Genomic DNA, 22185 nt, shown 5'->3' with positions numbered 1-22185 from the left:
TTAGCTCAGCCTACCCCAATAAGAAGAGAAACAAGGCTTAAGAGCATGGAAATTATCTTCTTTCATATCCAGTACAGTGCCAAAATCATTAGCCACACCCCCATATGAAGGTGTGATTATCGTATCGTTAATAATCGATATTTCCTCAAAAAGTCCATTATCGATCGTTATCGAAAATTAAGAAAATTGGCCATATATCGCCCATCATATCACTACTGGAATGTGGGCGTCGACTAGCGTATTTTAATAGCTGGGCGTGGTTTTAGACAATAATTGTCAAAAATCGAGCCAAATAAAATGGCGTCGGTTACACTTGATTTTGAAAATGAAAACTTTTTAGAGCTGGTTTCTGAAGATGGCTTGATAATACTAGCAAAGTGACCAAACAACTTTTTGTATTGTAATATTTTTTTCTAGGGGGCTAGGACTAGATAGACTTTTTATGAAGTTTCTTAAATTGCATTCAGATCCTCGTAATCTGGTACTTGTCATTGGTTCCTCTACACTATATGAAGTGAGTATAATATAAAAATAATTATTACAGTATTGTGGGTGATTTTTGAGGTGCTAAAATTTGAAAAATGCTGTTTTGAACCATTATGTCATTTATGTGCATTAATAGACTCTTAATATTACCCTCTCTCTATGTAGTAATTTATATATTTATAGGATCATTTTAAGAATGATATTGCTGCTTCTTTAAGTAATAATATACAGCAGATACCACGATCAGTTACAAATGAAATTCCAGCAAAAGAAAGGTATGCATACCACATGTACATATACAATTATAATAACACATTTTACATGCATATATACATTGTTTGCTGTAATCTGTAATTATTTTCCTCATATTTCTAGTCTTACTAATTTGTCAGTATACATGTACATGTACACGTATATTAATTACTATATTTCTATAAATTTTTTTGTTTTTGTTATTTTTAGGGAAGAGCTCTATTTAAAAGGTGGCGTACTTTTTGTGACATCAAGAATATTAGTAGTTGATATGCTAAGAAAAGTATGTGTACTGTCACGCCCTCACTCTCTTACTCCTTCCTTTTCTCCCTCCCTCTCCCTCTCTCTTTTTCCTCCTCTCTCTCTCCCTCCCTCTCTATTCTTCTCATTCTTCATCTATTAGGTATGTCCTGTTGATAAAGTTGCTGGTATATTAGTGTACAATTGCCACAGGTAAACTCTACAGCTGCAGTTTACATAGATACATGTTTGTACTTTGTACTGTACATACCATGCATGTACTTAAAATTTGTATCATAGTCAAGTACATGTATATTAGTATTAGTCTACTACAGAGCATGTTAAGCTTGTAGAATGTAACGTTAAGCTATTTGTAATCTTAACATGTAATGTTAAGCTGTTTACTCTTTATACATGTTTATGTAAATTTTTCTTTTGAAAATAGTACTACTACATGTACATGTACAATTCAAATTAAACTTTGAACTATAAAGCACAGAATATAAGACTGTATGAGAAAAAGAGGGAGTTACATGTTTAGTACACCAGGCCATCCAAAAATAATAAAATTATTACTATTATTTCAGGAGTTATTAATTTTTTAAATTTTATTAATGCAGGGTCACCGATTCTTCCAGTGAGGCGTTTATACTGAGACTTTATAGAGAAGGAAATAAGGTAATGAATAGACAAGGAAAGATGAAAGATACATGTACATGTAGTACACATGTACATGTACACTGATTGCGTATTTTAATTTTAAAATTAAAATTTTAGATTTACATTTTTGAATGCTTTAGACTGGTTTTATTAAAGGTTTTAGCGACTGTCCAGAGCATTTCACAACTGGGTTCTGTCAGCTAGAAAGGATAATGAGAAACCTTTTTGTGAAAAACGTCTATCTCTGGCCACGGTACTGAATAAACCTTCATCAATTTCCATTCTCTCTCTCTCTTTCCCTCTCTTTTTCTCTGCCTTTCTGTTTCTTTGTCTCTGTCTCTGTTTCTCTATGTCTCTCTGTCTCTCTCTATTTGTTTGTCTGTGTGTGTCTCTCTCTCTTTCTGTTTCTCCCTCTCTTTCTCTTCCTCTCTCTCTCCCTCTCTCTTGCTAGCTAGGTTTCATGCTGTTGTAAATTCATCTCTTGAAAGGCATCAGGTACTTAATGTACATATTGTAAATGTAATACTTCTACACACACACTCTTCCTTATATATCAATACATAATGTAGCCTGATGTTATTGAGCTGAGGCAGCAGATGACTCCTTCAATGACAGCTATACAACACTCAGTCCTTGAGATAATGAAAGCATGTGTACGGGAACTGAAGGAAACCAACTCACTGGTAAGAGATAGAGAGAGATGGAAGAGATTAATAAAGAGATTAATAAAGTATAGGGGGAAAATTGGCGAAGTTTTATATTGGCTGTTTGTAGATTAATGATAAATTGCCAAAATGAAATCTGCTTTTTAGCTTTATTTTTATGTGGCTGGCTGGCTGCTAAACCCACCACCAATACATGTACATTGCAATCTTAATACTAGAAGAATGTAAAACATTTAAAGGGGCTTAGCCCCTGAGCCTCGCTATTGTTGTGCTGTAATCAACCTTCTTGCTGCTAGAGTGGTGAAGTTTTTACAAGTAGATAGCAGTTTTGTCTTATCCTGCTGATTAGTCTTGCTAGCAAAACTACCTGCTGATCGTTTGCTGCAAAAGAGCACAGACTTGCAGATAGCTGCCATTTTTATTTCATTGTGACCACACCTGCTTTCAATAAAGATTAGGCTATTTAAGTTTAATAATAGTTAGATGATCCTACTGCCCCTACAGACAGATGTTTTCTCATCTTAGTGGGCTTCGTCTAATTAAATGCTCCCAAATTTTCCTACTATACATTGTACGTGTATATGTACGACATTTATTAGTACTTTTCTTTTAGTTGGAAAGTGATGAAATCACTATTGACAATTGTCTCGGAAAAGGTTTCGAACAAATCATTAAAATTCAGTTTGACCCAGTGTGGAACCAACTGGTAACCACACCCATCCCCACACCCACACTGTTACTGATTTTATTTGTAGAGTCACAAAACAAGGCAGCTGGTTTATGATTTGAAAATGCTCAAAACTCTTTTATAGTAAGACTAGTACAGTGTTTCTCACATACATGTACATGTAGTGCTGAGATTCTTGTCAGTGGGTATTCATACCGTATAGCAAGAAATTTTAGAAGGAGTTAAATTTGGTGAATTGTTAAATTTTAGTGATTGGTGAATTTTAATTCAGCAAATTTGTAGCCATGTGCCATTGAGCATGTGCATAATGGCTCAAAATGGCTGATTTTAATTTTGGCAAATGGCTATTAAAATGCCAAATTTGCCAAATTTAGCTACCTCCAAAATTTTCTTCTATACGGTAAATTTTTGAAATTTTACTTATACTATTAGTGTAGAATATTAAATTTTATTTTGTAAAAAATGGCTAGAAAAGAATTATTCATTTTGATCATTTTTTGATGCATATACACAACATGTACAGTACATGTTAGTATGTACACAGAAATGTTGAGCTGATTTTGATCAAATTTGGATTTTTTTAATGAATTTATGAAGTTCTAAAGTCCATGTATTGTACATGTACATGTACTTGTAGTACTTTTGAGCTACACGTATATGTTGTTTCTTGTCTAGCTCACTTACATGTAGTATATCTTGTGAGAAACCCTGCTAATAATGGTTGTTGTGAATTATGGTGTACTCTGTATTTAAATTTTCAAGTTATTTTAAATTCTTTGTTACCCTAATTAATTTATGTTGAATTGATTTTTTAGTTTTTTGACTCAGTATGATTGTGTGACATTCTACAGCTATTTACTTTCACTGAGGTAATCCCATTTTTATTTTTATGATGTATCATTTTGTCTCTCCTGTATCTTCTTTATAGGTCAAACAAGAAAGGGAGTCCAGCATTTTCTGAGCACTCTCCGTGGGTATTCATGCCAGCAGTTAACACATTATTTGTTGTAAGTCATACATTTACTACTACATGTACATGTACGTCTACATGTACATGTACATGTACTACTACTTTAGTGACAGACAACTTTGTTGCCAGTACCTTGGAGGTAGTGAGGCAACTTATTACCAAAAGCTGAGAGTCTCTCTACTTTCTGCCTATGTTACCCAACTACATGTACATGTAAATGTACAATGTACATCAAAGGTCTGATATGTTAAGTTTTATGTATAACATCTTTAATGGTACATACATGTACATGTACATGTGCATTGTAATCATAGTTAATGCGCTACATGTACTGGTACATGTACATGTACATCATGTAAATTACGTACATTTTTAAAACTATAATTTTTTTTTCTTCAGAAAGCAAGAGAGAGGGTGTATGGAGAAGAGGAAGCCTCAGGGACTAAGTCAAAATATTTTGTTGAGTCGCTCTCTCTAGAAGAGAGTCCAAAATGGAACCTTCTCTCCATGATACTCAGAGAAGTGAGAGATGATAAGAAGAATAGAGAGGAGAAGATAATAATTAAAGAGGAAGAGAATAAAGGAATGAATGAAGACAGCAATGAAACTCACCTTCAAGTAGATGGAGGAATTTTAATAGTTGCAAATGATGAAAGAACGTGTTATCAGTTACGTCAAGTAAGTCACCAAAACCTGTTTGACTAGTTTGACTGGTTTATTGTTATAGTATTTAAGTGAAGGAGGAAAGAGTTTATTAGAGAGACAATACACTAGACTATTGGGAGACAAAAACACTGTGGATGTTAATGGTATAGTGAATCTCACACTGTACATTGTATGCATGTAAATCTTCTTTGTAGCTTTGCCTAAAGAAATGCAGAAGAAGCTTCAGTCAAAGGTAACTGTAAGCAATGATTGTTGAGAGAAGAAGAGAATCCAGTGACTGATAGAGGCCTCATGAGAAGAGATAGAAAGAGAGATTACTGTACATGTACATGTACATGTAGATAGAGAATGACATAACACAATATTTATGAATATAAACTGTCTCTACATGAATCTTAATTTCTCTTTTAGAAAGGTAAGAATCCACCACCAGCCAAAAAGGCTAAAGTAATTGAAGAGGATAATACGTTGACTGATAAACCTGATGAAGAGAATGAGGAGGACATGTTCAGTGAAGATATTTTTCAAGTGAGCCCGTAACCAGTTTAGCCAGTTTTCATAATCGGTTTTGAAGAATTTTGAGATCCCTCTTACTGAAAAACTAACAGTGGAAGCTTCGAAACAGCTTGATGCTGATTCCGAATATTTCGAATTGTTACATGACCCCATACTGATACATTCATTCAATAGTTCAAAGTAAGCACCTTAAGCCATTACATTTATAATGTACATGCATATGTACACGTATAGTTATGTACATGTATTTGTATATGTATCATTTTTCATTTGCTTTATAGAAATACTTATAATTTTACGAGAGTTTTACACAGTTTTAAACCAAGTGTCGTTATATTGTATGATGCTGATATAAAGCTAACTAGACAGATAGAGGTACTGTAATTATTAAATTTATTTTTAATTTCTAATCATTGTCACTTTCTCCTCTCTCTTCCATCTTTTTTTGATAGATATTTAAAGCTACCCGTCGTGAGATTCCCCTTAAAGTATATTTCCTAGTTTATGATAGCTCTGTGGAAGAACAGGTCTGAAGAAGAAGGAATAATGATGTGACAATTGTTTTTATATTTATAGATGTACCTGGACTCCATTAAGAGAGAAAAGCAAGCCTTTCAGCAACTTATTCAGCAAAAAGCTGTGAGAGAAAGAGACAGAGAGGGAAAAAGATAGAGTGGAGAGAAAGGAGGGAGGGGGATGGGAAGAAAGAGAAAGCTGAGAGAGGAAAGGGAGAGGAGAGAACACTTGTATGTATAATTTCTTCCTATAGCATATGGTTATACCAGCAGATAGAGAAGGAAGAGGCACTGGTAATACATTGTTACAGAGAGGAAGTGGAAGAGGAGAAGAGAATGGCAAGTCAACTAGCACCAGAAAAGCTGGAGGAGCCACAAAACAAGAAGAAACAAGACCAATTGTAAGCTCACACAGCAACATAACTATTTTTCTCATTTAAACGTTATTTGCATGTATCATTTAAAGGTTATTGTTGATATGAGAGAGTTCAGGAGTTCTCTTCCATCAATGATACACAAAAGAGGAATCGACATCATCCCTTTGACAATAGAAGTAAATAATGATGATGATAATGACAATAATCACAGTGTTGTTTGTTGTGTTGTTGTAATTATAAATTTGTTGTTAAGTGTACAGTAATATATTTGTAATTGGGGTGAGCATGGGCGAGCCCCACAAAGATGAGTCATGTTTGTTTGTATGTGTATGCATAGATATTATACACGGAACAGGATTGGAAACAGGATCACGTGAGCGCATTATGCATTGAAACCAACCTAGTTTGCTGGGAACTGGTTAATTCATGGTTATTAAAAGCGAAATTTGAATTCCGTTATGAGATAAATGGAGATTGTTAAAAATACTTAGTGGGACTCTCTAGACTATACCTGGCGGTTTTATGACAAAGTATCTAGTTCTATGGCTACTTCTTAACATCCTACAGTGGACTAAGATGTTTGTTACAGTGCGCATCTGTTAGTTTGAGAGTAATGGCATCCTGGCTTAAGATCTCTTTGTTTTGGTGCGCCATAATTTTTTGAAACATAAGGCCTTTGCTATTGCAGTACATATCTACCAAATTTCTTGAAATTATGGTACAAACTGAGTGTCCATCAGCTGCAACAACCATTACTGTCTTGCCACCATTGATAGATGATGAAGAGAATGCACTTCGCTATGTTGCTGGTTTCATGATCAAGAAGAATTCACATTCACCTCATAATAAAGACATAGTCGTGTGCCTTAGCAATTTGACGACCGAAGATGATGATCATGATGACTACCTATTATACACAAAAGCATGGATAGAAAAAATAAATCGTGGAGGGTTGTACATTATCAGTGATGATGTGTAATTGGTTTTTAAGCAGAACTTGAGCTCAACTAATGACTGAAGTTGATCCAGTGAGACAACTAATAACTTGGTTTTGTTCACATTGAAAACTTGAAATGAATAAAATGAACTATTAAAAATTTAATTAGCTTAATTATTTTCACGAAGCTCGCTCATGCTCGCCCCGCAATTTTTTTAACATTGTCCTAGTTAAATTTAATTTTTAGGTTGGTGACTATATTCTGACACCTGATATATGCATAGAAAGAAAGTCAGTGAGTGATCTCATTGGGTCATTGAATTCAGGAAGATTGTATGCACTCATGTTACTATTAATAGAACTCATTGTGCTATTTTTAGATATAATCAAGTAAAGGCAATGACACAGCATTATCAGAAACCAATCTTACTTATTGAATTTGAAGAAGGGAAACCGTTTTCGTTACAAGTACACCTTTTATCATGAGGATTTTAAACATATTTTTTTGTTTCTTTATTCAGTCCATTGTTGCTGTATCAAGTGATGTCTCCTCACAGAATGTTGCTTCAAAGCTAGTTCTACTCACCATTCACTTTCCCAAGGTATCACAATTTTTATTATTTTAACAAAAATAATAATGAAGAAAAAAATTAGAAGTATGTACTTAAAGGTTGTCTTTTTCTGTTTTTTTAGTTACGTATTTTGTGGTGTCCTACTCCTCATTTTGCAGCCGAACTTTTTGAAGAATTAAAAGTACAGTCAATTCAGGGCTTGAGTAAAATAAATTAAATAATGTTATAAATGCTAATAGTTTATACAGTACTTTGTTTAGGCTGGTCAGGCTCAGCCAGATCCTTCAACTGCTGCTACAATTGGAGGAGAAGTAATGGAGACAAGAGAAGATGTGACCATAAAAGAAAAGAAACCAACTTACAACTCATCCATTGAAGTACATACTGTACATGTACTCTTATGACTTGAATCCTTAACCTTTTTATTACAGAATTTTTTATTGAAGTTACCTGGTGTGAACTTTAAGAATTACAGGTTTGCCTTTTGAGTGTGTGGCTTTTGTTTTATACATGTATTCAACATCTATGTGACCATTCTTCTCTATTTATGTGCATATTAATGGTATATAATGTATTTTTGTTGCAGATACATAATGAATGAAGTAAAGGACATGCAAGAGTTAGTCAGTTTAAGTGAGAAAGGACTAGAGAAGATACTAGGGAACGATACTAATGCACAGCTACTCTGGAATGCACTGCACACTAAACAATCACTCACACACTCATCATCTTTAAAATCAAAGAAAAGGAATTTTATTTAAATTTTACGTGTCAATTCCATGCATTAATTTTCAGTTCTGTACCATAATTTCACAGGACTACCACAGGTTCATTCACACCATTGACCACAGCAGGTGCCTTTTCTGATAATGGCCGGTGGATTGCCACATGGAAGGAGCAAAGAAAGGCTACGGTTTATGTTACCGGCAGAGATTCAGTTTGGATATAACAAGTAAGTCCATCTTTGTCTGTTCACTGTGTTATTGTGTTCAGTACTACTTTGATTGTGGACTTGTGGCTAATAGACACTAGTTATTATGTGTATACATATAATATTGGCCATACTAGGTATTACTGTGGCAATAAGGTTTGGGTATCAAATGAAGCAGGAACAGAAGCAGTGAGACAGCCTGATCGATCTACCAACAATGGTGTCGTATATTCAGAGAAACCTGTCAAAGGACGAGTGGAGTTTGAAGTAGAAATAACATCACACAGTTTAGAGTACAGTGGGAACATACGACTAGGCATAATGTCACACAAACCATCTGAACCTTTTGATTTGTCAAAGATACCTTTTTCCTGTACCTGGAAAGCTCCATACCACTGCATATGGGCTGGAAGCCTACTGTACAACAACATTGCTAGAAGCATTGCTCCACGATCTGAGGGACGTTCTTATGGTAAGAAAAGTCTTGAAGACCTCAGAAAGGGAGATAGGGTTGGTATCTTATTAATGGAAAATGGTGAGCTGCATTTTCTCATCAATGGTGAGCCTCAGGGCAAAGCAGCTAGTGGGATATACGAACGTGCTTATGATGTGTATATTGTTGTTGATCATTTTGCTGACTGTAAAGGCCTTCATACACGAGGCAACATGTTGCTAGCAACATTTGTGGTTACTTTGATCTTGTAAGCAACATGTTGCCAGAAATAGAAAGATGTTCTATTTTTGGCAACATGTTGCTTGGTTGCTAGCAACAAGTTGCCTCGTGTATGAAGGCCTTAAAGGAACACATATCACTAGAGCAATTGAATGTTAATTTTTTGCTAAAATTAATAATGCATGCAAGTTTGCCACAATGCTGTAATTGAATTTTTTGAAATAATAATTATAATGCTAAAATTGTGACACAAAGATAAGTTTCAGTATTATGAATTTAGACATTAAACGAAGATTATAACTGTATAAGTAATGTAAGTCCAGGCATAATCTTTCAATAGTTATAAATTGTACAAAAAGTGGTAAAAAATGTTAGAAAATGTTGCTGTACAATCACTTCATGCAAGTATGTATAGGTCACATTATATCTTCAAACCTCCCTGATCCTAAGTAGAACTATCTTCTTGATCCTCACTAAGTATCATTGTAATGGTGTCATTGATATCATATCCACACTCTCTCAGATAATCTTTAAGCTTTGCGTTAGAATGATCCGGAAACAAAGTCTTCAGCTGATCAACAAGTTCATCAACCTTTACAACCTGACGCACGGGAAAACTAGTCTCCTCTGTACGACCGGGGCTCAGTGTAGCTTTAATAGTCACCACAGCTCTACGCTGGGTAGTGGAAGGCTGGGTTTTATTGAAAGCCTGTGCTGGTGATGAGTGATACTTGTCCAGCTGCTTCCACTCTCCACTGCTAACTGTTTTCTTTCTTGCATGATCCTCAGAAGAGAGCATCTGTATTGGGTTGAGCATGGACTGTGTGGCTATCTCTCGTTGCATGTATCTCTCCTGCTCTTCCTTGTTACTCCATTGATCGGCAGTTCTTGAATTACCTCCTCTCCTCCTTGGTTGCCTCTCTTCCTCTTCCTCTGAGGACCATCTTTCTTCTTTTTCTACTTCATAAGGTATATCAAGGCTGCCACTGTGATGTTGTTCATTAAGTCTCTCTGGATCATAAAAACCGATTGCCTATAATTTGAAGGAGTAGCATAAAGCCTAGTTAAAAAAATACTAATGCAGTTCCAAATTTTGCAAAAAAATAAAAATAAAAATAAAAACTCTATTCAATTTAATTTTTGCAATTTCAATTGTCTGCTGTGGTACCTTGTACCACATTAAAATTGGTTATTTTTATAATTTTCTGCTAGAACTATTATACATAAAGTAAATCAAAAATTTGATGCTTACTTCAAACGGTAGCTTTGGTTCCTCCCTGTAAAGTCCAACATTTTTAAAAACTTCGACTAACTGACTCTTCCTCAGTAAATGAGAGAGCACAACGTACTATGAGTACAAGATTAATTAATTAATATCCGCTACTAATGACAGGGGCTTACTCTGCTGGGGTACACTAGTATAAGACTGTGGAAGCTATAAGGTTCTGGTTCATTGACTGAAACTAGCTGATCGTATGCCTCCAATTCTAGTCTTCTTCTACAATAAAATAAGTAATTTTTAAATTATTGTCTCTAATATATCACTTGTTCACAACTTATTCACACTTTAAGCACAAAAATAACAACTATTGTATTCCTCAATTCATATGTAAGGCTTACATACATACATTCAAGTCTATTTTTATAGACACTCACCCTATACCATCAATGAGTTCAATACCAACAGAGTCAATGATGATCGTACCAATGACAGTCTGATAGCCATTACAAAGGAAGCATGTATACTCGTTTCTCATGTCAGGGTTGAAGTCAGGATCAATGGCAGGGGAATAAGAGCTAGGGGAGCCGCTCCCTCTCTCGTAAGACGTAGAATAGTTTTCATTTGACGCCATGTTTGCAAAAAATATTAGGCCACGGCCACACCCATATGGCATAAATGACCACGCCTCTAAGTGTTTTAATTAGAATAATTACAACCGGCAACAATGTCCTCTCTCCCTTCTCACTCGAGATATCAGGATTTTATTGATGTTAGTGACGAGGAACTAAGTAAGTTTGTATTTTGGAAAAGTAATGGATGTCTTTAATTCCGCATTTCAATAGGTATTTCTGATTTTAATTCTGTTTATCAGTCAGTCAAACGGCTCTCTGCTCGTTGGAAACAGATAGCTATTTCATTGCTTCTCGGAATAAATACTATCAACCTTATAGAAGCTAACTGTCGTGCAGATCCTACCTATTGTTTGCAGAAAGTACTCGAGTATTGGCTCAGGAAAGATTATGATTATGAACGTTATGGTATCCCTTGCTGGAGAAAAGTGTGTGTAGCTGTTAGAGAAGGAGGAGGCGATCCAGCTTTAGTTGATAAAATAGCTCGTGAACATCCTCTACCAGCTACTACTGGAAGAACTACTCCTCATCCTCTACCAGCTACTACTGGAGGAGCTACTCCTCATCCTCTACCAGCTACTACTGGAGGGGCTACTCCTCATGTATCAACTAGTTCAAAAGGTACATACAATGTATTTCTCAGCTTTTTGTCTACAGTCCACCTCAATGATTGTAGGACCCAGACGTTGTATTATGTTACCGTATAGCACAAAATTTTCAAGGGCTATAAATTTTGAAAACCTAAAAACCTATTTTGCAGATTTAATTTTTGCAAATTTATGCTGTCTGCCATTTTGTACCGATTTTTATGGAAGTAATTTTCACAAATGTTAAAAAATTGTGAACTTTACAGCCCTTGAAAATTTTATGCTATACGGTACATTGTACCTTATGCATTAAATATCAGTAGATAATAGGTGAAAAGTTCCATTCTCAGTAGTTAATGTCATTTGTATATTTGCATCTGAGTAACCAAGAGTTAAAATAGTTCGTATTATGCTACCTTGCCTAAACTGTAAATTTATCAAAACCACATAATTAATTTCCCTCTAAAATTACCAGCTACGTACAATGCAAGAAATAACATACTATAATCACTGAATTTGTATCATTAATATAGGTACATTTAGATCTGATATTGCTCATAGAGTAATGACAGAATGTACCTCATTAATAAAAAATTGTGGAATTGATATTCACTTATTGGTTGAAAAGTTGTTGGAACGCAAGATTATAAACGTAAGACAGAAGAGAGGAATAACTGATGGCTACACTAAACAAACTGCTGGTGAAAGAATGGATAAATTGCTCAACCTCATTTCAAGCCCCATTAGAGCGATTGGAGAAATATTTGGTATATTCTTAGACATACTCAGAGAGGAAGGTACTAGAAGAACTATTGCACTAGCTGATAAATTGCTACAAAAATATTATTCATTTGATAATGCTCCTGATCAAGTACAATTTGATGATAGTAAGTTAGTAAGAATTGCAGTTTATTGGGTGAATCTCACTCTAATAAAGTATTTCTCTATATGCATGCATGTGCACCTGGGCATGACAAGAAGGGAGAGCACCTCAATGTTCTGTAGTCTTCTAGTTTGGGCTAGCCTTGCATAGCCATGCCCTCCCTCAGCCTTAGGCTTACCTTAAGCCTACTATTATTTGCGTCTACTAATTTTAGCGAAATCAGCAAAAGTCATGTTTAGCGTTACTAATTTTAGCGTTTTTAACCAAATTAATAACCATTATAATGAATAATAATTATTTTGGCGTCTATTTAATTTAGCGGTTTAAAGCTCTCTCGCTAATATAGCTAAATTTAGTAGACGCTAAAAATAGTAGGCTTAAGGTAATTGGTGCCTACAGCATAGAAGTACCCTGTACTGAACTACTGTTCACTGAATTTGTATCATTAATAGGTACATTTAAATCAGATATTGCTTATAGAATAATGACAGAAAATGCGTCATTAATAAAGAATTGTGTGATTGATGTTAGTTCCTTAGCTGAGAAGTTATTGGAACACAATATCATAAATGCAAGAGAGAAGAGAGAAATAGTTTATGGAAATGCTGAGCAAAGTGATGGTGAAAGAATGGATAAAGTGCTCCACATCATTTCAAGCTCCATTAGAATGGATGAAGAAGTATTTGATATATTCTTAGCTATACTCAGAGAGGAAGGCACTAGAAGGACTATGAAACTAGCTGATAATTTGCTACAGGAATATTGTCCTAACCAAGTACAATGTGATAATGGTAAGCATTTTAGCATGTAGCAATACCAACATTGATTTAATAAAAATGCTAAATTAAAATAGTATAGCAAGCTAAATAATTTAAACCATGACAAACTTATCTAAATATTATTTGAAGTTTAGTATAGTGTGATTAAAGTATTAACAAGAGTACATGATGGGTTGGAGAGAGTGTCTAACCATAGTACTGTAGGCTGCTACATCACAGTGTATTGTTCTGTATAGTTTACACTCACTTTAGCACCTTCTTTACACTATTAACAAGAGTGAGTCCATTTTGGGTGTGTTATATGGCCTTTTGTAGCCTACAACTAGGCAAAAACTATCTCCAAGTTAGCTGTGTATCTGGAGCATACTGCATGACCAATGGTTTTGCTATGTAAACTGTAAATAAATAAATTTGTTTAATCTTGGAAATTAGCTGGATACTCATAAAACACTCTACGCCGTGATGTAGCAGCCTACAGTGCTATGGTTAGACACCCTCTCTAACCCATCATGTACTCTTGGTATTAATCAATCCCCATAAAAGGTCCTTTTTTGTTTTAGATGCTTTATCTAAATGGTTACAAGAAGGCGAAGTCAATCTAACTGTTAAACGTGTCCAAATGCTTGGTCCTCCTGGCTCTGGTAAAACATGTACTCGACGTCTCTTACTGAATGAAGATCCACCCGAAGAAGCTCTCACTGACAGCACACCAATAGCTTGTCGTGCTGTCAAAGCTACAAGAATATCAGTTGCAGATGGTTGTATGAAAGAAGTTGATGCTAAAGCTCTACTTTCAAGATTAGCGTGTGATTTAAAGGAAGAGGTATCAAAACAAAAGGAAGCACCAATAGACATCAACTATGACACATGTAAATCAAAAGAGGAGTCTTCAGAAACCATTTCTACTGATAGTCCTGAGACTAAAGCAACAGAATCAGCAGATCCAACAGAATCAGCAGATCCAACAAAATCAGCAGATGCAACAGAATCAGCAGATGCAACAGAATCAGCAGATGCAACAGAATCAGCAGATGATCCTGACGCGAATAAAATGCGTAAAGATATTGTTGAAGCCATTCCAACTGCAAAAGCTAATTTAAATTGTAATTGGGTATACATTGTTGATTCTGGTGGCCAGACTGCATTTCAAGAGTTATTGCCTTTGTTTACTAGACCTGCTTCTCTTAACATCGTCACACTAGACCTTTCGAAAGATCTTGATGAAAAGCTTGATCTACAATATCGAATTGATGGAACTTCATATCCTTGTGATTCAGAGTTTTCGTATTCAAATATTGAGTTTTTGAAAGATGTTCTGTCTTCTGGAACTGTTTCACAGCCTTATCACAAAAAGTTCCCAGGATATTTTGTTCTGGGCACTCACAGTGATGATGATAAAGCAACACCAGAAAAGATTAAAAAATATAATGAAGAGCTGTCATCATTAACATCTGGGTCTAAAGCAGAAAAAGGCTATCGCATCATTCCTGCCAAACTTGGTGAAATCATATACTCAGTCAATACAATGCTCAAATCTGGTCCTGACAGACGAAAAATATCCAAAAAGCTTTGTGATATAATACTTCATGATAGGATTTCTAATGATACATTGAAGATGCCAGTGCGATGGTTTGCTTTTGAGCTGACTTTGCTAAAGAAAGCAGGAAATGGCAGCTGCCTCAAGAAGCATGATGTCTTATCTATTGGTAAGAGCCTTGAAATGAAGAAAGAAGATACAGAGCAGGCTTTACTGTATCTGCACAATGCCACCATTATTCTTTATTATCCTGAAGTTTTACCAGACATAGTATTTGTTGATCCTCATCCTATTCTCGATACTCTATTGCGCCTATTAGCTCTTACTTACAATATTGATGTAGCTCATTTGCATCTCCTTACAAAGGCAGGGGTAGATATATTAGATTCTGATGATCTAAGTAAACTAAGGAAAAGAGGAATATTCACTAAATCACTGCTGGATATGTTAAATGGTGACCAGGGATTTTCTAAGTCTGATTTTATCAAGCTTTTGCTTCACCTACACATCATTGCCAAGACAGAAGATGGTTATTTCATTCCTTCTGCACTGCCTCCTTATACTGGTCCTCCTCCAGAATCAGATGTAACTAACCCATTAGTAATAGTATGGCGCAACCCTGTCACTGAAGAAATTTTACCTGTTCCCCGTGGAATTCTCTCTCTAGCAGTTGTCAATTTAAGGACATTCAAGCAACCAGAATTTCGTTTTCCTACCAAAGACACTTCGACACATCAAAAGTATTTAAGATGTCGAGATGCTATGTCATTTCGTGTTTTTGTTCACAAGGAGAAAATTGGTACCATTCATCTCATTAAAAAAAAACAAATGCATTGAGATTTATTTTAAAAGCAAAGTTCTAAAACACTGCCCACTTATTCTTGAAGCAGTAACAGAAGCTATTAACAACAGTAGTGAGGCCATTAACTTAAAACCTGACGGTCATGAGTTTGCCTTTGCCTGCTGTTCAAAAGACTGCTACTGTATTGTCATGAATGAAGCTGAAGAGAAAGTTGAATGCTTATGTGATGAATCAGCGATTATCAGTGGGCAAGAGAAGTACTGGAGTTGGTTTCATGTTACTTACCAGAACCCTGCAACTGAAGGTAATTTAATTAATTACAAATTATTTCCTTCCTTCTCATTATTTTATTGTTCTGGCTGATAATTTTGACTTATATTTTTAATATTTTATTTTATAGGTTCAAAGTTACTTGATATCAAGGATCTTAGAGAAATATTGAAATTACTCAGAGAAGGTCACTTTAATGGGGATTGGGAGGGACTTGGTATAGAGTTAGGCCTTTATCAACATCCAACACTCTCAAACATACAGCACAATTGCACCAAAGAAGGAGAAGCTGCTCTTAGAAAATGTCTTACTGCCTGGTTGCAAAGAGTTGATGCCGTAGATGAAAATAGTGGAGCAACCTATGCCTCTCTTGCTAATGCTCTTGACACATTAGGTCAAAAAGCTGTAGCTGATCATATACACAGTAAGTTAATGATGATACTGATAATAAATCCATGAGGGAGATAATTATAATTTCTAAATTATATTGTAGGAGAATATCAAATTCACTCTCCACAGCAAGAAACCAAAATTAGTATGTTGTTTCATAATATGAGATTTATCTATTTTGTTTTATTATAATCATTTTAGTACAAGGCACTCCTCATATTTTGGACATTATTTATATAAGAGACGTACGTTCGTCATTAAAGAAAGGCAATTTTAATGACTCCAAATGGCGTGATCTTGGTGCTCAATTATGTTTACTTCCTGATACTTTGAAAACTATTGAAGATGATCATTCTGGTATTAGTAGACGTCTCAGGGAGACACTTGTAAAATGGTTGAAAGGAGCAAATGATGTTTCACCTTCATGGGGTTCGTTAGTCAAAGCTCTTGAAGCTATTAAAGAAAATGAAGCAGCTGAACATATAAGTGAGTGAAACTTACACAATGTTACCAGTCTAGACTTACACTGTATTTAGGATGCAAGTGGATTAAAAGAAAACATACATGAAATTACCTGTTACGACAACTGTATATAATATATTTTCGGCAATGCATTTTAAATGTGCATTAATAAATAAAATTAAAATTTTGACACACAAAAATAATTTAGAAAAATGTTCCTGCAGAGAGGACAAGTTGGACAACTGCTCTTGTTACTAGTATTGAACTATTTATACTGAAAGAACATAATAAAATAAATAATAACTGAACAAATAAATGTAATATCTAATCACTGTATCAACCCTCAATAAAATACATGTACTACCTTACCAGGCATGACATGGAATCTCTTCTTGCAAGTTCTATATAATATTTTAGGTAGTGAATAATTAGGTTCATGAATGATACTGAGCATATCATGCAGTCATCCAAACCAGCAAAAGTTTATCAAGATTACTCTTCCATAATAATAATCCTTCCAATATAGAAACCATCATCTAATGAAGAAGAGAGAAAGGAAATGAGATACATGTACATAATGATATTATACCAAGAGGGTAGTACTACTGTATAGCAAAATTTTTAAGGCCCAAAAATTTCCCGAATTCATTGAAAAATCAATTTTGTGGTTTTAATTTTCACGATTTTCTGCCTTTTGACCATATTAAATTGATTTTTTTTTGCAAATTTTATTTTCATAAATTTTTAATAGATCACAAAATTCACAAAAGTTTTGGGCCACAAAAAATTCTAGCTATACAGTATTAATACACCTACTCACTTGATTAGCAAGAAACGAACTAAGCTGTAGTAGCCATTTCCTTCACAATGAGAGATCAACCTTCTTTAATGGTAGGAGGTGATAATAGATAGTTATCAGGTATACACACAGTCAGTTCTATACTGGACTCATCTACCCTGTACACTATATTAATCTCACTAACACCACCACAAACCCTAACCTAATAGTAGATAGTGTATGGGAGTATTTGTATAGGGAAAGGTATGAATGTGTAGTGTGTGTGTACATGCATATGTACATGTATGTACATGATTGTAGTGGGGAAAGGAGAGATGGAGAGAGAGAGGAAACTAAATCAATCATTAACAATTAAACATACAATATCTATACAACATTAGATTAGGCATTGGATACATATAATACAGAGGTACATGTACATGTATTAACCTCAAGGTTTCCTATTTTAGTATTCAAGGACATGCTCTCAGCCTCTTGCCTCCATAACCTTCGACTTACATGTTTAGCTGTAAAACTATAAATAAAAACAAAAATAAATAAAAATAATAAAAAATATACATACATGTACACATAACACTGACTTTTGTGCACAGATGATTACTATGAACATGCACATTAATGATTGGCAGATTGCCAAAATGCTATATACAACATGTACATGTACATATGTTGATTTATCATTGTACCTGCTTATTATATTGCTTTTTTATCTGTTCAGAGTTAAGTACCATTGACTTGTCTTAATAAATGAGGAATGTATTGAGCAACAGACATATACAGGGAATTTGGATAATAATGATAATGAGCATGATAATGATAATGATGAGGACTGATAGTGACAGAACACATAAAACAAAGACTAGTAGCACTACTCCTCTCATCATTGCTATCAAACTACTTTTCTTATGACTAAAAGAATTTATGACATCATCAACTGCATGGTGACACAGACAATAAAAAGTATATCGCACACTTACAGCAATTGGCAGCTTAAATCATAATAAAATACTCTTTTGATAATAATTTCAGATCTATCTAATGTATGAGTCTAAAAACTGTAATAAAACCAAAAATGCTATAGTGTAAACAAACAAGGCAGTGTCCCAAAGGCATAAGCAGTGTATTCAATATATGTGATCATGATTCAGTTGGAAGGTTGAGTCATTGGAGACAATGAGATATGGAGCCAATGGCATAATGAGAGCATTGACTGATGCAACCAAATCACTGAACAATGGCCTGTCATCAGGAGACTCACGCCAACACTGCTGCATCAAGGAATAACTATATACAGCAAAACATATCATACAGCTAATAATAATTATTATGCATACACATCTTCTGAGCAGGCTGCATTATGAGGACAACTTAACCTTTGCCCACCATCCAATAGTTCCACTAATCCTGTTGGATCCATACCAGGGTATGGTATTTTCCCAGCACTAAAGACTTCCCAACATAAAATACCATAAGACCACTGTATGTGTGAGAATTGAATTATACTAGATCTAATAATATCATTTAAAACTGACCACGTCTGATTTTTCAGAGAATATTCCATAGTAGAGACTTTCAAGTGCCATCCATTTGACTGGGAGTTTAACAGATTTTGACTCTTTAAATTGATTAAAGTAATTTTTTGTGTAAACTTCTTCCGATAGGCCGAAATCAGCAACTTTGATGACACCATTATCAGCAATCCTATGATAATTAAAGTTCAAAATTTAGTCACAACTATACTAAAATTGAAGTAGTGAACGTATTTCTATTGGTTGTTATACTTACAAGCAATTACGAGCGGCAAAATCACGATGAATAAACCTTTGTGAAGCTAAATAATTCATTCCATTAGCAACTTGAAGACACACAGAGAGCAATTGTTTCCTAACATTTAGCACTGTGCTTTCTTCACTGGTTTCTCCCACTATAAGGTGAGATTTCTCTTTCTGCAAGTAAGACAATAGACTTCCTCTTGACATATAAGGCAAGATAATGCCTGGAGCTGATCCCAGGTCAGCACACACACCAATGAGAGACAGCACATTAGGATTATTAAAGTTTGACATTAGTAGGCACTCTTCAAGAAGAGAATTGACATCACTTTTTGAAAATGCTCCTAAATTTATTCAAATTTTTTTATTAGTTATTACGTACACTATTATATACTCTTCGTATGACTTGTACCTTTGAGTGTTTTTAAAGCAATTTCTTGTCGACTTTTATCCATTATTATAGTTGCTTTATAAACAATTCCAAACTCACCTAATGCATGCAAACAGTGTTAATGTTTATACTGACCACTAGACTATGTTAACCTTGGCCAATGGTTTCTTGTATATCAATCTGTGAAGACGGTATTAAATATTTCATCAACAACTGCTCAATAACAGTGTCATCTGTAGATGTATCATCTTTTTGATGATGTACTTCTTTAATTCATAATAAATTTCTATCACAATAAAAAATTTACTTTGATAAGCTGAATTCAAATCCAGAGGAATTCTGGAGGCGTCTATAAAGGGACAGATTGTCTACATAAAAATCAACTTTACTAACCAACAAATCTCGAGTTCAAATCCAAACGTTCCTTTTCTCTTTTCCTCCTAACAATTATCACAATCACAAATACTATGATAATACAAGCACAGAGTACTAGCACAAATAAAACAGGAGCTACAATTATTAGTGTTAATAATAGTAACTGAGAAGTTTCAGTTGAGGGAAGATTCGTCACTGATGAATCAAGTGAAGAAGAAACTGATTCATAAAGGTCTACTGATGATAAAGAACCTATAGAGAAAAAGGGACATGTATAACTGATTTACACTTACTTGCTGCCTTACATTCACACTCATTTATTTCATATCCTAATTGACACTCAGTACAACAACTGGAGTTTAGACACCTTGAACAATTAGGCACTGCACATGAACCTAGTAGTGTTGTATTGGTATACCATTACTAATACTAGAAGTATTTTGGTACTGGGTCATAAAATTTGGTATATCATAACTTAAAACTAATACTAAAAGTATTAAAATACCATAACTAAAACCAATACTAAAAATAGCACAAATTGCTTTACTAAAATTTATAACTAATATTCATTTCTATGCAATACATTTGGTACAACAATGTTCACTGAAGGGTAAACAGATAAAATTGATATCACTAGATTATCATGTGCAAATTCATGAAGCAAATGTTATGTGTAGCTATCTTAGTTGCAAAATGGCAGTGGAAGACCAAGGAACAGTAATGTATGGGACACTACACTTATGATGCAGAACTAATACAATTAATTTTAATACAATTAAATCATCATTAGTCTAAGGTTAATAGTATGACTAGAGTAAGTTTTGTTAAATTATATGTACTTACTATAATCTACCAAAATTAATATTCGTTACCAATACCAATAGAGTTTTACTTTCGGTAAAATTACTAAATTTAATATCTATAAATCATGAGAATTGGTGAAAATACCATAACTAAAACCAAATCCAAAATGTGATACCAATACAACACTAGAACCTAGTAACATTAATGATATGAATAATAAACATAGTCCTTTTACCACAGGTACATCCATCAGGATTCAAATAGAAACCAGATGAACAAGTTTACAACAAGATGAGTTTTGACAATTATCACAGTTTGAAACAGTACATGGAAATATAGTTATTAAAGAGTTATAGATCTAGTAATACAATTTTTGTTTATCACTAGAGAATAAGAGGAAGATAGAAAGAAACACAGTGAGACAAAAAATGTGTCAATTTGTAAAGTCACACAGCAACACCAATCCCATCATTGACCTTAAAAGGTAACAATAATAATATCACTCACCAGTACAGTTGACTCTCTGGTATCCAGTACCAGTACAATTACAAGTATAATTATCAGGAGGTGAATACTGTATACACTGTCCTCCATTCATACATGGACTGTCTTTTTCACAGATACTAGTAAAATCACAGCCAGTACAATTAGAATTAACAGTATAACCAGCAGAGCAGGTTAGATTACAAACTAATAATAAATATAAAGTTGAAAAATAAGTAACGACCAGAAACATACTGCAAGTGAAGTTATTACTCTCAGTAGCAACATAGTTAGAACCTAATGATGATGCACAGTCAGTGGTAGAAATACACTGACCGTTAGCAGCAAATGATAAACAACAATCAGTATCACCTTCTCCAGTACACTTCATCAGTCCAGAATTACAAGGGCTGTTACACTCTATATAACAAAAAATGAAATATTCATTTATGCTTCAGTGTATATGAATCGTGTATTGTGTATGTGCCGTTATATCATAGACCAGTTGATCATTCAGCATTAGACAATGTCCTATACATATGAATAATGCTATAGTTACAATCCTTAAACTTATTCATTTCATTGGGAAAGCCAGGATGAGGCTAAAAGGGAATATCACAGTAGCTAAAAATAAAGAAAACAATCAGGTGGTACAAAAATTTATCAAAGCACAATATGACCCTGGTACTCCTGTTAAATAAAAAGAGTAAGGATCAGGTGCTTCCTTAAATTCAAACCCAATTTATTTTAGCTGCTTTTACATAGCATAGTAACATGAGCTCTTGCATGTGCTGTATTAAAACTGTATACTGGATGTCTACATGTAACTGCACATGATGTTATTTGAATATG

The 22185-nt window shown here is 34.4% G+C and overlaps 5 protein-coding genes and 1 long non-coding RNA gene across 6 annotated transcripts in view; 3 read left to right on the top strand and 3 right to left on the bottom strand.

The window, feature by feature from the left end:
• The first annotated feature begins 271 nt into the window (after positions 1 to 271).
• On the top strand, positions 272 to 8352 carry LOC100636193 (DNA repair endonuclease XPF-like). Its single transcript, XM_003385110.2, has 30 exons — positions 272 to 377; positions 418 to 514; positions 670 to 761; positions 949 to 1021; positions 1142 to 1191; positions 1599 to 1656; positions 1779 to 1891; positions 2094 to 2133; positions 2208 to 2321; positions 2917 to 3009; positions 3059 to 3114; positions 3807 to 3860; positions 3920 to 3998; positions 4361 to 4639; positions 4689 to 4770; positions 4822 to 4859; positions 5039 to 5155; positions 5202 to 5323; positions 5425 to 5518; positions 5596 to 5670; positions 5720 to 5782; positions 5913 to 6059; positions 6125 to 6211; positions 7220 to 7305; positions 7353 to 7440; positions 7494 to 7574; positions 7666 to 7725; positions 7805 to 7921; positions 7976 to 8019; positions 8131 to 8352. Exons 1-30 carry the CDS (start codon positions 298 to 300, stop codon positions 8303 to 8305), a joined length of 2754 nt encoding a protein of 917 aa, XP_003385158.1. The 5' UTR covers positions 272 to 297; the 3' UTR covers positions 8306 to 8352.
• Positions 8353 to 8389: 37 nt separating this feature from the next.
• LOC109580873 (neuralized-like protein 4) lies at positions 8390 to 9307 on the top strand. The gene is made up of 3 exons (XM_019994433.1): positions 8390 to 8496; positions 8613 to 9136; positions 9243 to 9307. Exons 1-3 carry the CDS (start codon positions 8414 to 8416, stop codon positions 9305 to 9307), a joined length of 672 nt encoding a protein of 223 aa, XP_019849992.1. The 5' UTR covers positions 8390 to 8413.
• Positions 9308 to 9355: 48 nt separating this feature from the next.
• Positions 9356 to 11034, bottom strand: LOC109580860 (uncharacterized). Its single transcript, XM_019994415.1, has 4 exons — positions 10805 to 11034; positions 10550 to 10646; positions 10401 to 10496; positions 9356 to 10181 (listed from the first exon to the last, which is right to left on the bottom strand). Exons 1-4 carry the CDS (start codon positions 10999 to 11001, stop codon positions 9594 to 9596), a joined length of 978 nt encoding a protein of 325 aa, XP_019849974.1. The 5' UTR covers positions 11002 to 11034; the 3' UTR covers positions 9356 to 9593.
• A 56-nt stretch (positions 11035 to 11090) lies between these two features.
• Positions 11091 to 15720, top strand: LOC109580858 (uncharacterized). Its single transcript, XM_019994414.1, has 5 exons — positions 11091 to 11158; positions 11213 to 11620; positions 12120 to 12473; positions 12922 to 13260; positions 13809 to 15720. The coding sequence occupies exons 1-5, from the start codon at positions 11095 to 11097 to the stop codon at positions 15620 to 15622; spliced, it is 2979 nt and encodes a 992-aa protein (XP_019849973.1). The 5' UTR covers positions 11091 to 11094; the 3' UTR covers positions 15623 to 15720.
• Positions 15721 to 17130: 1410 nt separating this feature from the next.
• LOC109580859 (uncharacterized) lies at positions 17131 to 18018 on the bottom strand. Its single transcript, XR_002184418.1, has 3 exons — positions 17938 to 18018; positions 17530 to 17710; positions 17131 to 17245 (listed from the first exon to the last, which is right to left on the bottom strand). It is a non-coding gene; the product is annotated as an uncharacterized LOC109580859 (long non-coding RNA).
• Positions 18019 to 18632: 614 nt separating this feature from the next.
• Positions 18633 to 22185, bottom strand: part of LOC109580872 (epidermal growth factor receptor-like) — a 6107-nt gene continuing 2554 nt past the window's right edge. Inside the window, exons 4-14 of the mRNA XM_019994432.1 lie at positions 21589 to 21753; positions 21451 to 21540; positions 20340 to 20441; positions 20065 to 20298; positions 19979 to 20020; positions 19824 to 19937; positions 19693 to 19770; positions 19294 to 19624; positions 19041 to 19209; positions 18843 to 18985; positions 18633 to 18792 (exon numbers count right to left, since the gene is read on the bottom strand). Of these exons, the coding sequence (XP_019849991.1) occupies positions 18633 to 18792; positions 18843 to 18985; positions 19041 to 19209; positions 19294 to 19624; positions 19693 to 19770; positions 19824 to 19937; positions 19979 to 20020; positions 20065 to 20298; positions 20340 to 20441; positions 21451 to 21540; positions 21589 to 21753 (1628 nt within the window). The remainder of the gene's footprint in view (positions 18793 to 18842; positions 18986 to 19040; positions 19210 to 19293; positions 19625 to 19692; positions 19771 to 19823; positions 19938 to 19978; positions 20021 to 20064; positions 20299 to 20339; positions 20442 to 21450; positions 21541 to 21588; positions 21754 to 22185) is intronic.

The sequence above is a fragment of the Amphimedon queenslandica genome, unplaced genomic scaffold (genome assembly GCF_000090795.2).
Source record: "Amphimedon queenslandica unplaced genomic scaffold, v1.1 AMPQUscaffold_13473, whole genome shotgun sequence".
In the NCBI taxonomy this organism is placed as follows: Eukaryota; Metazoa; Porifera; class Demospongiae; order Haplosclerida; family Niphatidae; genus Amphimedon; species Amphimedon queenslandica.
The sequence above is the reverse complement of the archived record's forward strand: the minus strand, read 5'-3'. Positions and strand labels throughout refer to the sequence as shown.